Source organism: Megalops cyprinoides, chromosome 14 (assembly GCF_013368585.1).
Source record: "Megalops cyprinoides isolate fMegCyp1 chromosome 14, fMegCyp1.pri, whole genome shotgun sequence".
Lineage (NCBI taxonomy): Eukaryota > Metazoa > Chordata > Actinopteri > Elopiformes > Megalopidae > Megalops > Megalops cyprinoides.
Genome location: NC_050596.1, coordinates 29,480,192 through 29,492,787, shown reverse-complemented (window position 1 = coordinate 29,492,787; position 12,596 = coordinate 29,480,192). Strand labels below are relative to the sequence as shown.

General features: G+C 37.6%; 3 protein-coding genes across 3 annotated transcripts; all 3 read right to left on the bottom strand.

Moving 5' to 3' along the window:
• Window positions 1-518: 518 nt before the first annotated feature.
• LOC118789249 (homeobox protein Hox-D8-like) lies at window positions 519-1,480 on the bottom strand. Its single transcript, XM_036545594.1, has 2 exons — window positions 1,060-1,480; window positions 519-802 (listed from the first exon to the last, which is right to left on the bottom strand). The coding sequence occupies exons 1-2, from the start codon at window positions 1,478-1,480 to the stop codon at window positions 519-521; spliced, it is 705 nt and encodes a 234-aa protein (XP_036401487.1).
• Window positions 1,481-5,788: 4,308 nt separating this feature from the next.
• Window positions 5,789-6,968, bottom strand: LOC118788913 (homeobox protein Hox-D9a-like). Its single transcript, XM_036545116.1, has 2 exons — window positions 6,370-6,968; window positions 5,789-6,033 (listed from the first exon to the last, which is right to left on the bottom strand). The coding sequence occupies exons 1-2, from the start codon at window positions 6,917-6,919 to the stop codon at window positions 5,789-5,791; spliced, it is 795 nt and encodes a 264-aa protein (XP_036401009.1). The 5' UTR covers window positions 6,920-6,968.
• Window positions 6,969-10,363: 3,395 nt separating this feature from the next.
• LOC118788912 (homeobox protein Hox-D10a-like) lies at window positions 10,364-12,351 on the bottom strand. Its single transcript, XM_036545115.1, has 2 exons — window positions 11,622-12,351; window positions 10,364-10,638 (listed from the first exon to the last, which is right to left on the bottom strand). Exons 1-2 carry the CDS (start codon window positions 12,349-12,351, stop codon window positions 10,364-10,366), a joined length of 1,005 nt encoding a protein of 334 aa, XP_036401008.1.
• Window positions 12,352-12,596: the final 245 nt, after the last annotated feature.

Below are 12,596 nucleotides of genomic sequence, written 5' to 3'. Positions count from 1 at the left end.
TGATGAGATGCGTCAAGAAAACGAATCTGTCTATGTTTAAGCATAATATATAAAGCAAACCGAACATACTTAAATAATACACATATCCATTGTAATTGTTGAAAATCATTTTATTTTTATCATCTTATGACAGACAATATTAACGTAATCAAACACATACAACCATTTAAAATACATTATTACTTTCGTTGAATCATCATATGTCTTAGACATGTTTCAATTGCGTATAATAGACCAATATATAAAATATATTTTTATTTGTAGTTTGGCGAAAAAAAAACTATATTTCTTTATCTAAAACACAACGAAAATTCGAGTAAAAGACGTGCACACAGAGTAGGAAAAATATCCGTTATTTGCTAGCCTTCACAAGGACGAGGATAGTTTTTCCCACCAAACAATTGCACGCAAATTAAAATATAACAATTAATTAGGTAAATATTTATTTATTTGTCTTTGAGATTAAATCAAAGTATATTTTATCTGACGGATTGGTAGATGATGCTGTTTTTTACATGTTAATCTGAGTCTTCGACACCTTTCTCTGGTTCGAAGTTATCCGCTTCGATTTTAAGGTGTGCGTCTGGGCGCGAGGACGGAAATTTGTCTTTGTTGTTCTCTTTTTTCCACTTCATCCTCCTGTTCTGGAACCATATTTTCACCTGCCTCTCAGTCAAAGCGAGTGCGTGGGAAACCTCAATTCTTCGCTTTCTGGTCAGATAAGGGTTAAAGAGAAATTCTTTCTCGAGTTCCAGGGTTTGGAATCGACTATATGTCTGCCGGCCTCTTCTTCTCCCGGGAGCTGGGGGAAAAACAATGACACAGTGCATTATTAAAAACCCAGCGTTTCTGATTACCACTACTACTGATAAATCACTCCAGATTCATTCCGCCATTACTCTAATATAAATAGAAGAAGGGAGAGAGAGACAGAGAGAGAGAGAGTCATCTTTGCGACAGCTATCCAAACTTTGCAATTGAGAAGACCATAGGCTACAGCATTAGGATTCGAGTATACAGCCATACGTGATTTGGAAGCAAATTTTTGTTGCAGCCAACCTTGAGGTCTCATCCAGGGAAACATCTGAGAAGGAGACGAGTTCTGATTTAAGCGTTCTGGTTGCTCGCCAGTATTACTACCGGACGATTTACAGTTAGGGTATTGTAGCAGCTCGGCCTCTTGCTGGGTCGTAAAGAGCTGCTGTCTCTGTAAGTTATCGTATCCGTAAAATTTAGAGCGGTCGCTATGACACGTAATTCCACAAGGATTCGGTTGATAACTTGCGTTCGGTATTGCCGCGGTCCCGTGATGGTAAAAATCTTGGACTTGTGCGGAATGTTGGAAACTTGCATTGTTGCCATACACCATCGCATGCCCACTGTTGACATCTTGTGAAAAAGGAGAATCGTAGTAGGCTGGAACTATTGCCTCACCCGGTTTGTACTTTGAATAGAAGGGGTTGACAAAATAAGAGCTCATTTGTGCTGATAGATTTATTCGAAATTTTGATCGAAGAACTCTGTTATCCAGCGACCTATTTTGTACACATAGTGCTCTCTCAAATCCAGTGGTCAGTGAGCACTTGCGTGGAACAGAATAGACCCAAAGGCTTCTGCTGTTTCCTTTTGATCACAGTTCAGAATGAAAGTAATGCCTGACTGGAAATGTTTTGCTTCGTTTTACATTTACCGGTCCCGAGGCAAACAAACAGCCTCTGTGATCTGAATATATTTTTCCTTCAGAAAACCTCTGACCATTGAGATTGGGTTAAGATAATTGGCGGATTAATATATCCCATGCAGCGCTTGCACTTCAGTGCAAGTAACCGAACTACGCATTCGTGAAATGCTTACGCCTCCCCATGTACAGAAACATCATAGAGAAAAAAAAGACAGAAATTTGAATCAAGGTGAAACAGGTTTGGGAATGAAAAAGTCAACTATTCTCTGCCCGAGGGAAATGAGTTAGTTAAAGATTTCAACGGGGTAAAATACATGAATAAATACACTGCAGTAAAGCTAAAATCCAATGTGGTGCACACACACACACACTAGCATGTTCTCTGTAATGGGCGCACATAAAAAATGCACATTAATAAATATACACCTAAAACAAATGGATATTTATAGAAAATGCAAAATAGCTATGTATTCCAAGCCAGTGCGCTCTCGGGTATTATTCACTTTCAATGGCGTCTAACCAAAAACGAAACGAGTAATCAGACTCATTGGGAAGTTATTTCAAATTCTTTAGAAAGTGAACAGCAGAAACGGGGTTAGTATTTAATTTGCAAATTTAGTATATGTAGGAAAACACTGAAAATGAAAAAAAAACTCTACCTCTTCAGGTGCACAAAGTGTGGTCATCAGAATTCCAAGGTTAACTGCTTCTTAATGAAAAGCATGAGCACGAATACGTTTCCTATTATTTCCCCCTTTAGAAAGGTCGTTAGTGAGGCGAATATTCTGCACACTCAAGTGAGCATGAAGTTTGACCTTAACCTGGAATTCTAACAGAAGCTCTGAAATGAAATAGCTTTAAAGGCCTTAGACACTGACCAACTGTTATTATTATTACTATTAGTAGTAGTCGTCGTCGTAGCATTGGTGGTAGTGGTAGTAATGTTAGTCGTAGCAACAGCAGTAGAAGCATGAGTGTTGCTATTGTTGTTGTTTTCGAACAAGCGCTGACCTTATCTAAAAGGTATCAGAAAATAATGTTTCCCCTTTCCTCGCATTGTATAGTTCCTGCGGCGCTGAAATATGCCCAAGAACGCAGAATAACATACTTTGTGTTACTCTTAAAATGTCATCGGAGGCTACAAGATGTAACAATAAGTTTAACTCTAGATGCTGACGCGTATTTTGTTTAGCTAATATTTTATTTATGCCCATGAATGCACCCGTTTTATTCAGTTAGATTTATTTGACTTTGGGGTTGATGAAGTACCGTGATATTAGCATAGAACACTTTTGTTTAAAGACAGTGAAAAAAAAAAACCGACTGGTCTAAACATATAATATAAAAACACATTCAATGAAAGGATCAGGAAGCCATCCAATTACTGTGACAGCAAATTTGTTCACTCGTTAAAGAAAAACATTCACATTTGATGCCCACGTATGACTATTATTTTTTCATCACAAAATTAAATAAAACTGTACACTGTATGCGTGTATCCGTAAATATATGTTTTAGAAAGACTGGTAGCTATGAGCAGTTTATTTCATAAACTGTCAAATCTCTCCCACGGATTGAGAAAATTCAGGCAAACTAAGCAAGAAATAACAAATAAAATGGCCTGACGTTATTTTTAATTATTAGTTATTTTAAAATTCCTGCATCATCACTACATTGTTGTAAATACGTGTATAAATTTGGAAAAAAAAATCTATTATCGAAAGTAATTGTACAGAAAATTCCCTACAATAAACGTCACATGGACATATAATGGGTTACATTGAAGGCAAACCTCAGGTAAGTGGAGTTTTGCATGGGAGCGCATACACAACAATATTTCTAAAATAAATTCAGCGACTTGAATTCAGTTATTACGGGCAGCTCGTCTGCACACCTATCTTAAGAAAATAAACATTGAAACTGGGATCAATGACTTCAGTCCAGCGTCTCCCTCCATTTCCCAGGCCTTTTCTGCGGGTCAACAGCGTCCTCAAGTGGCCACATCACTTTTACTCCCGTTCAAAGAAACCACAATCTCAACTCTGAGTAAACCTGTCTTCCAGGATACCACAGTTTTACTGTCATCATTAAAGTTAACCCGGACTACGCTCTTACTGACGTGAACTTTGTTTGATTCCAATACGTGGACTTCCGCAACTTCTTTATTAATTTATTTATGCCCGCATAATAAAACATAAATACTGTATTCTAGTGGGGGACATGCTGAAAGTAAACAATTCTTTTTTAAAAAGATATTGTATTAAAGACCCATTTCTAATTACATTGCGCATGATTAGCAGAGAGCATTTTCAAAAGGATTCCCGCCACGGCTGCTTTATCGACTTGGAGAGACCAGACCATTAAACCAGGCAATTTCAAACGACGGTCACAGCTACCTTGCTCCCAGCTCGAAAGGAAATGCAGTTGGTGAATAAACGTGACTTTCTGCGCATCTGGGGGTTGATATCCTCTCGGTCTCAAGGACAAATAATTTATCGACCAGACACCCCGAAGGAAAGGCGTCTACATTTTTGTTTGTCAGCAATAGACACAAACACCCAAATAGGACGGTTTCAAAGCAGAGTACAATTACAGCCCTCGCCCATAAACTCATTTAGACCAGACGTCTAGCCATCTCTATGACTTTATTGGACCACGTTTCTTCCTGCTTTAAAGTAATTATAGGTAAAGGTTCCACGATCAATTGCGTATCCATGCAACACCTTTCCCAATAATACACAGTTTATTAGTAGGATATCCTCCAACAAAGGATTCCTAAACTGAGTCAAGCGAAAAATAAGGGTCCGTGCAAAACCGATTGCAAAATTAAAACCTACATTTACGAAGACGTGGTAGAAGTACATATAATAATACATTCATTTCACAGGCTAAGCAGCAGTTGGACTAATTACTAAAATTTTCTTTATATCTTTCAATTCTCAATGTAGGCCCTAAACAAACCCTACTTGCAAAGAATTATTTTTGCAGCGTAGATTGATTTGAAACCAGTTCAAGTAAAACGACAGAGTATACCGCCACGTAGGTCTAACAGTGCAAACACGTTTTCATGTATTTAATTCTCACAAAATTACATACTATGAAATGTAAACCCATCGATATGAAACATTCCCTAACAATTCATATCGTATCTTCGTAAATTCTACTGCGCCGTCGGTATAATAGAGGTTCATAACATCAAAATATCCAGCAAGAGGAAATGAGCATTAAGGAAAGCGAAACGACATTAAAGCATTCAAAGTAATGGTTTCCCAAGTGAAGCTAAATTAGTAAGGGTTACAATGTTGTGCGAGTAATGGCGCACGTGTTTTTCATTTACTTGATAAACTGCAGATCCATTTGGTTTAAACAAAAGTAATACATTTTGGCTTCTGGATGCAAATGATTTTTTTCGATAATTACAGACTTAAAATATATACGAATTAAACAATAAAAATAAAAGACGGCATCCTAAAGCAACACATTTTTTTCTAATCGTTCAAAACATTTTTGGGGATTTGAAACCGTTGACTTGTTTCTATTTGTTTCGTCGGTGGGCCTTTATGTACTTATTTTATGCGTACACGTCGTGTAAAATGTAAATATTCTGAAACAAACATTGCGAGATATTTCAACGAAGTAGAAAATTAACATTTTCATTGTTAAGGCTACCCAAACACGTTTTAAGTGACTAGGCATAAATGTAAAACTCCAACAATCAATTTCTCTTCAGCTACATGTAAGCTACATCAATTTACAGGAGCTATTTTTGAAAACATGACAATATAAAACTACATATATACAGAGAACACTGTGGAAAGACTTCAACATTCATCCTTTAAGTTATCAATTTACACATTTAATTCGAAGATACAATTCGTAAAACGTTTAAGACTCAACATTTATTTTGTTAAAAAGCAAGAAAGCACATGTGCAGACATTTTAACCTTTCCATAAAATGTATGGACACGTTAACAAAGAAACTAAACAATACTGTTTGATACACAGGCTCCTATCAAAGGTTTATTCTAGCACATTACTTGATACCACATAAACATCAAAGAGGGAGGGTTAAACGGTTCAGTTCTTGCTCTGTGAGACGGACGTTAGTCACTGTTGATCCTTAGTACTCCTTTCCCTGTTCATCTTTTTCATTTTCATTCTTCTGTTTTGGAACCAGATTTTTACCTGCCTTTCGGTTAAATTAAGAATTCTGGCAACTTCGTAACGGCGATCTCGCGTAAGGTACATGTTATACAGGAATTCTTTTTCCAGTTCAAGGGTCTGATACTTAGTGTAAGGACATCGCTTCTTCCTCGTTGATCGTGCATGAATCCAATTCGCAGCCGGGTTGCCTGGAGAGCAAGAAACAGCAAATAAATAACTATCAGAAAAAACACAAGAATGTGCACAGCCACTGAAAAAACAACAATAAATGACTTTGACTTACAATCTAGTAACTATACGGAGTAATTCTGTACCTTATTTTGTAAGTTATTTACAAGTTGAATTGATAGACACACTTATTATCAGTTTTGTACTTAATACCCAATTCGCAGCCGTGAACATAGTTTTTTCGGACCATGGTAAGAGTCTAGACACTTTTATAGGTTAGTAAAAGCCCCAGTTTTACACACCCTGCTCGTACAGTTTCTAAGGTTGTAAATCAAGGGGCAATTTCTTTTACTTACTTGGGTCAAGTTGCTGTTGCTTCTCTTCTTTGGGCTCGCTGTGACTCGAAATATCGCTGCCAATAGGGTCTTTGGTAGGTTTTTCCTTGCTGTCTGATACCGCTCCGCAAATGTAGTCCGGGGCGACCGGGGTTTGCGCCTCGAAGGTGGCGCACTCAGTCCTTTTCGACGGTAAACTTTCGGGCTTTGTCCCGTAATGCCGACTGGTCGGATGGAAGCCGGAAAAAGAAACGGAGTTGGAGATTGGGTCTATCCAGGAGCGGACGTATCTGTTGTCTGCGCCTGCGAGTTGGGACTGGTGCACGTAGGGATGGTAAATCCCTGAGACTGCGGCGGTGGACTGTGGGTGAACCGAGGACCAAGACGTGGGGAAGACGGCGGACTTGGGTGCAAAGCTACAGGACGAAAAATCAGCGTTATCTCCGACACCTGGTGGCCTTGAGGTCGCCGTGTGCGAGCCCTGGACAAAGCGAGCCCCATACACGTCCTCAGCTTCATGCCCTATTATAGAGTCTACATAATAGTTACTAAGTGTACTACTAGTCGACATTTTTGGATCTCTTCGTAGTCATATAAAAGGCTACACTGTTACAGATACCTTCCCTCTGAACAATCATAGTATTTTTGCTGGCTTCATCTTCAGTGATTGGTTACATGAATCACGTGATCATATTTACCAATACAGTGAGTAAATCAATCCGCAGATAACGGTATGTTTAATTTCGACATTTTATTTAACTAACATCGAAGTATAGTATTAAGAAGGAAATGAAACGTTAAAGTTTAAGCGATTATCCAGGTCTGGGTGTTTTAAATACGTGTTACAGCAGAGGGCGGTCCGGGACTATTTCTTTACGTCGACAGATTAGTACACCATTTATTTCATAACCACCACTCAGCATTGATGCTTTAGCAAATAATTTGAAATGTGTGTAAAATCTTACAAGAAATCGTCATAAGGTATGTTGTTCACTCAACGCTTGTAAAATATTTTATAGACTACTGAGTTGTAACTCCTCGTAAAATAAACGTAATAACATGCCATAAAATAAAGAATAACGTTGCTTTACGGATTTCTGTGTTTTATATTCTTCTAGTGTTACTACAATGAGGAGTAGTTCACGTTTGTTCAGGAACTGTTGTATATTTGGCACAGAGCGTAATCTTTGTGTACTGATTGTATTTATTAAGAAGAGCGCCATAATGTTTTTATGTCTATCAATAAAATTTTTATGAGGTGCATTTGATTATACATTAATGTGGCCTTAATAAAACAGACTCTTGGCGTAACAAAGTGAATCTGCTCTGAGTGATGTATGTCCGAGTTTATTCGGGAGAATCTTTTTTCCATCTTTTTGAACTTTCGACTGTTCGTATCTGGAATGCAAGCTGACCACGCGACTCAAAGTACAAGTGCAAAGCACCACTTGGAGGTTTTTTTTTTTGCTTTAATTTCTGCCTTTTTCATTGAAGGGATTTTGCCACATCGAAGTCAGATGGACGGCTGTTAGATGGAAGTATTTTACTATGTATGATCACAAAACCGAGGGCCAAGACTGTAAACAAGGTTTGTAAATAAACTATTGCGAGAGATATATCCAGCTGTTTATTTATCGCTGATTTTCTTCTTAAAGCAGAAACCACAAATATGTATAAGGGAGACAGAAAGAAAGACAGATAGGAATAAAGAGAGTAAGAAAAAGAAAAAGACTCGGACTAAGTACCCATGCTCCATGCATGTGAACTGCAATCTTACAATGACGCTTCACTGTCACAGTATCTTGACTTGGTCATTGGCAAAAATGTTGTGAAAGACATTGAAAGAAAAACAAAAAAACGGAGTATTCTGAAGGATATATTGACAGCCAACAACGAAAGCTTTAGCACGGATCAGCCGATAAACTTGTGCTTGGCTTTGTACAGCCTGCTCCATTATGCAAAGCACACTAATATAGGCTTCTGTTTTCTTAGAGAACTGCTGTCGACGACACTGTGGTAGTTTGGGTTGATTTTCTACGTTTCCTTTGAAAACTAGTAGAGAAGGGTATGTGTGCATACTATATATCATATACACGTAATATGAGAATTCTATTATGTAGTTATACAATGTATACACAACGTATACACATAAACACTCTATACGTGTGTGTGTGTGTGTGAGAGAGAGAGAGAGAGAGAGAGAGGTACAGCGTGTATGTGTATACATTGTATACATATAACATAATAGAATTTTCATATTACATATATATGGTGCATACAGGATCATAACAATATTCACACATGCGTATGTAAGTGTGTCTCCCTATTTGTTCATACACCAGTTAAATATGGTCGTTTATGAATACAAAATATACATTAACAATTCAAATTTTTTTTCAGGAATAAATGTAATGCATACATGCTTTCAGTTATTTGAGTTACTTAAATGATATCCCATGAGCGAAATATTATTTTAACTTATTTCCTTTATATTTTGCTTCAGAGATTACGTCCATTCATATTTAAATGCTTACATAAGTGAATACTTTCTTCGCCATTAATTTTGTTCAATTAAAATAATGCACCTTCAAATGTTGTAATTTGGATTCACGCTTTTGACGGTTATTTCTAAGTCCATGGAAAAGGTTAATTTCAAAATAAGTTAAACTAAATATGTATGTGAGCAACTTTACAAAAGGAAATTAAAGAAAATGTTTTCAGATACTCTTTCTATTCATGAGGTACTGAGAACATTATCTGCTGATATATATATATATATATATATATATATATATATATATATATATATATATATATATTGTGTGTGTGTGGTTAATTAGACATGCATTGGATATGGGCTTTGCACACGCGAAATAAACATGAAGCTGTATAACTAAAACATGTTCTATATTATTTTTTAAAAAATGAATATTTAAAGTCCATCGTGCAGTAAAGGGTTTAAGAGACAAATGCTTAATAGATCAATCACAGTATTTGTAGATTTTTTTTATTAAATGAACTGATTACGTACTGAAAATTGATTCGCGGGAAACGGCGCATTTTGTTTTGATTTTTAGAAAGAGTTTTTTCTGTTGAGAACCTCTAGATTCACATATCTCACACATAAAGTCATATTTTTTAAAAACAGCCGAGATAACACAATATTTCCTGAATACTACGACGTTCTTTCATTTCAGTTTTTAACGGGTTTAAATGCATTCCCCAAACGACCTTACATATTTGCTTACCATCTTAGCATTCTAATACTTTTCCATTTGTTCCCTTATTTCTGACATGTTCAGAAATCTAACCTTTGCATCCTGCATTGATATCGTGCGTTCATATATATGTGCAAACAGTTGCGTTACATTTCAACACTCACAAGGCTTGCGGGTTCAAGTTAGAAGGCGGAAGAGACAACAATTGGTTCTAGAGTAAATGACAAATATTTGGACAGATTTAATTTATTGCAGAGTACATGCCACAAAACATGCATTTAACTTACACCCATATGTTAACAATACTTATCACATTTATAGTAGGGAAACTTTTAAATGTTTCAGAATGCACTAAATGGAAGAATTCTACTCCTACGGACGAATGTTTCGCTAATTAATAACTAACAGGAAATGTGCTTTCATGGTCTCCAGCGAATTTCAAATCAAGTCTCTCGTACGGTGATTTCTTTACTATGAACCAAACAAATTAAAAAACAGTCCAACCATGGGTGTCTGCAAGACGTCAATAATTTAAGACCTATATGTAAACGAGTCCATCGTTACCCTGTGATGAAAACATTTTAAATTACACTATGCATCACTTTCAGAATACCATCAAGTAAATACAATAAAAAGCATAACAGAAAATAGCAAATACGAGTCACAGTTTCCAAATGTGGGAAAAAAAACAAACAGAAAAACAAAACAAGGATTTCCAACGTCCCCAGTGCATCGTTCTGACGAGAGAAGGGAGAGGGGTGAGGGGGAGATCAAAAACACACACCCCGTGGTCGCGTTCACGAAAAAGTGAGGTTTGAGGTAAGTTCCCGAATACGATTTTCCCTGCTCATCTTCTTCAATTTCATCCTGCGATTCTGAAACCATATCTTTACTTGTCGGTCGGTGAGGTTAACGCTTTTACTGATCTCCAGGCGGCGCTCACGAGTCAGGTACATGTTGAACAAAAACTCCTTCTCTAATTCCAGGGTTTGGTGCTTTGTGTAAGGGCATCTTTTCTTCCGTCCACTTTTTGCAGTCAACCAATTGCTCGTCGGAGGATCGTTTTTACATTCTGAAAGAAGATGCAGGAAACGGAACGGAGATGAGAAACTGCACAGAAATCATGGTGCAAAACATTTACGCATTATTCAGCATTGTAATAATCTAAGCGTTTTGGAAAACGAAATTATCTCTGAACCTCTTTTTTTCAAAGGAATACTTCCAAATGTTTGCGATTGTCAAAATGAAATAAATGCATAGTACACTTCTGTCAAATTCTCTTCTAAAAAACTTGTGGCTCAATGACAAAGCCGGTCATATATGTACACAGGGAAGCACACCCGGACACACATATACATACAGGTAATATGAGGTATTACTGAAATGAGCAATATTATTTGGAGCATCAGACCAAAGTTAATATGCTGATACCCCTACCACCAACACGAATTACAGAACAAGTAAAGTATAATATGTAGTGTGGTATGTTGCCTCTAATATCATTGATTTTGTCACATATTTGCTTTTCCTGCATTACGCCTGCTTTGGTGTTCCGTAGTAAATAAAATAACTCTCCAGAAAAACAAAAAATGAAAGGATTTCATGGATGGGAACGTGTAAAAATAGACTATGATGTTGAAGTATGGTTGCATACAATAAAGAATAAACAACTAAAAAGTATTTTATGTGGTGCTGACTGTGTGCGTGCCTATATATATATATATATATATATATATATATATATATATATATATATATATATATATATATATATATAATCAGACTAGTCATTTTGAAATATAAAACAGTAAACACCACATTTAGAAAAATGAAAAATCTAAATTAAATACATCGAGGCAAACATGTATGTTGTGTAGCATACAATGACGCGATAGAACAGTGTCTATTCGCTGTAAAAAGCATTTTACTGCAAGTTGAGTACGGCTCTCATTAAACATTACGACTTTAGGGTTGTTTGTGTTTTATACTGGGCTTTTATGATGCTGGAGCGTTCGTATTACAGCGCGACGCTTTCTATGCTTTTATTATACCCACCTTTCGTCTCCTTCTGTGGCAATTCTGGGCTGGAGGCAGACGCTTCAGTTGAGCAATTCTTTTCCTCCTGCGAACTCGACTTTGGATTCGGGCTTTCCACGGGGGTCGGTGCCTTGGTCGTGTCTTGGCTGCTCGGTAGTTCGATTATTTTCTTTTCCACCTCAGCAAGAGAAGATAGCTGCGATTTTTGAGTTACTCTGTTCAGCGGCAGGATTGTGTTTGGGCTCGTCTCGTGGCTATAGTCCTGATTTTTTCCAGACGCATAAGTTTGGCTCAGTCTGAAATAGCCCGGAACGGGAATCTCCGGACCCTCAACAGAACAAGATTCGGGAATCAAATTAGCGTACGCGGGGATATCTGACGAGCTGACCTTTGCTCTCTTGTCGGAATACATGCAGCAAGTGCTTTCTTCTTTTATGTTTTGTGAAAACGTGCACGTGGGCATCTGGGCGGAAGGCTGCTCTATTCTGCACGGTCTGTTCGGATCTGCCCAGCCGTCAATTTGAGGTATATAGGAGTGGACATTCATGCCCATATTTTGGTGACTAACTTCTCCCCTTTTGCCGAGAGACGGCAGAAGTCCACAAGTCTGCATTCCATAAGTTCCCATTTCTGTACTAGATGGCATGTACATATTGCCGGCGGAGTAAAAGCTGTCGGTTCTGCACGCACTGATCAAAGAATCTACTAAAAAAGTATTTGCTGCAGGAGAGCTGTTGGGAAAAGACATTTTGCAGATGTTTTAAAGAAGAGAGAGATGTCCTTTGTAGGCTGACATATCTAGCAAAACAATCGCCGTGTTACTCGGGATGCCTCTCCGCGACCACATGACAACCACACCAATGAAATTTGAAAATGGCCTTGAGACGCAGCCTCCTCCGGCGTCACGTGGTCGCTTTGGCACTTGATTGGGATCTCAGATGTGGTCAACAGCGACACCTAGAACGCGGACTTGAAATTGATTCTATGCCTGAC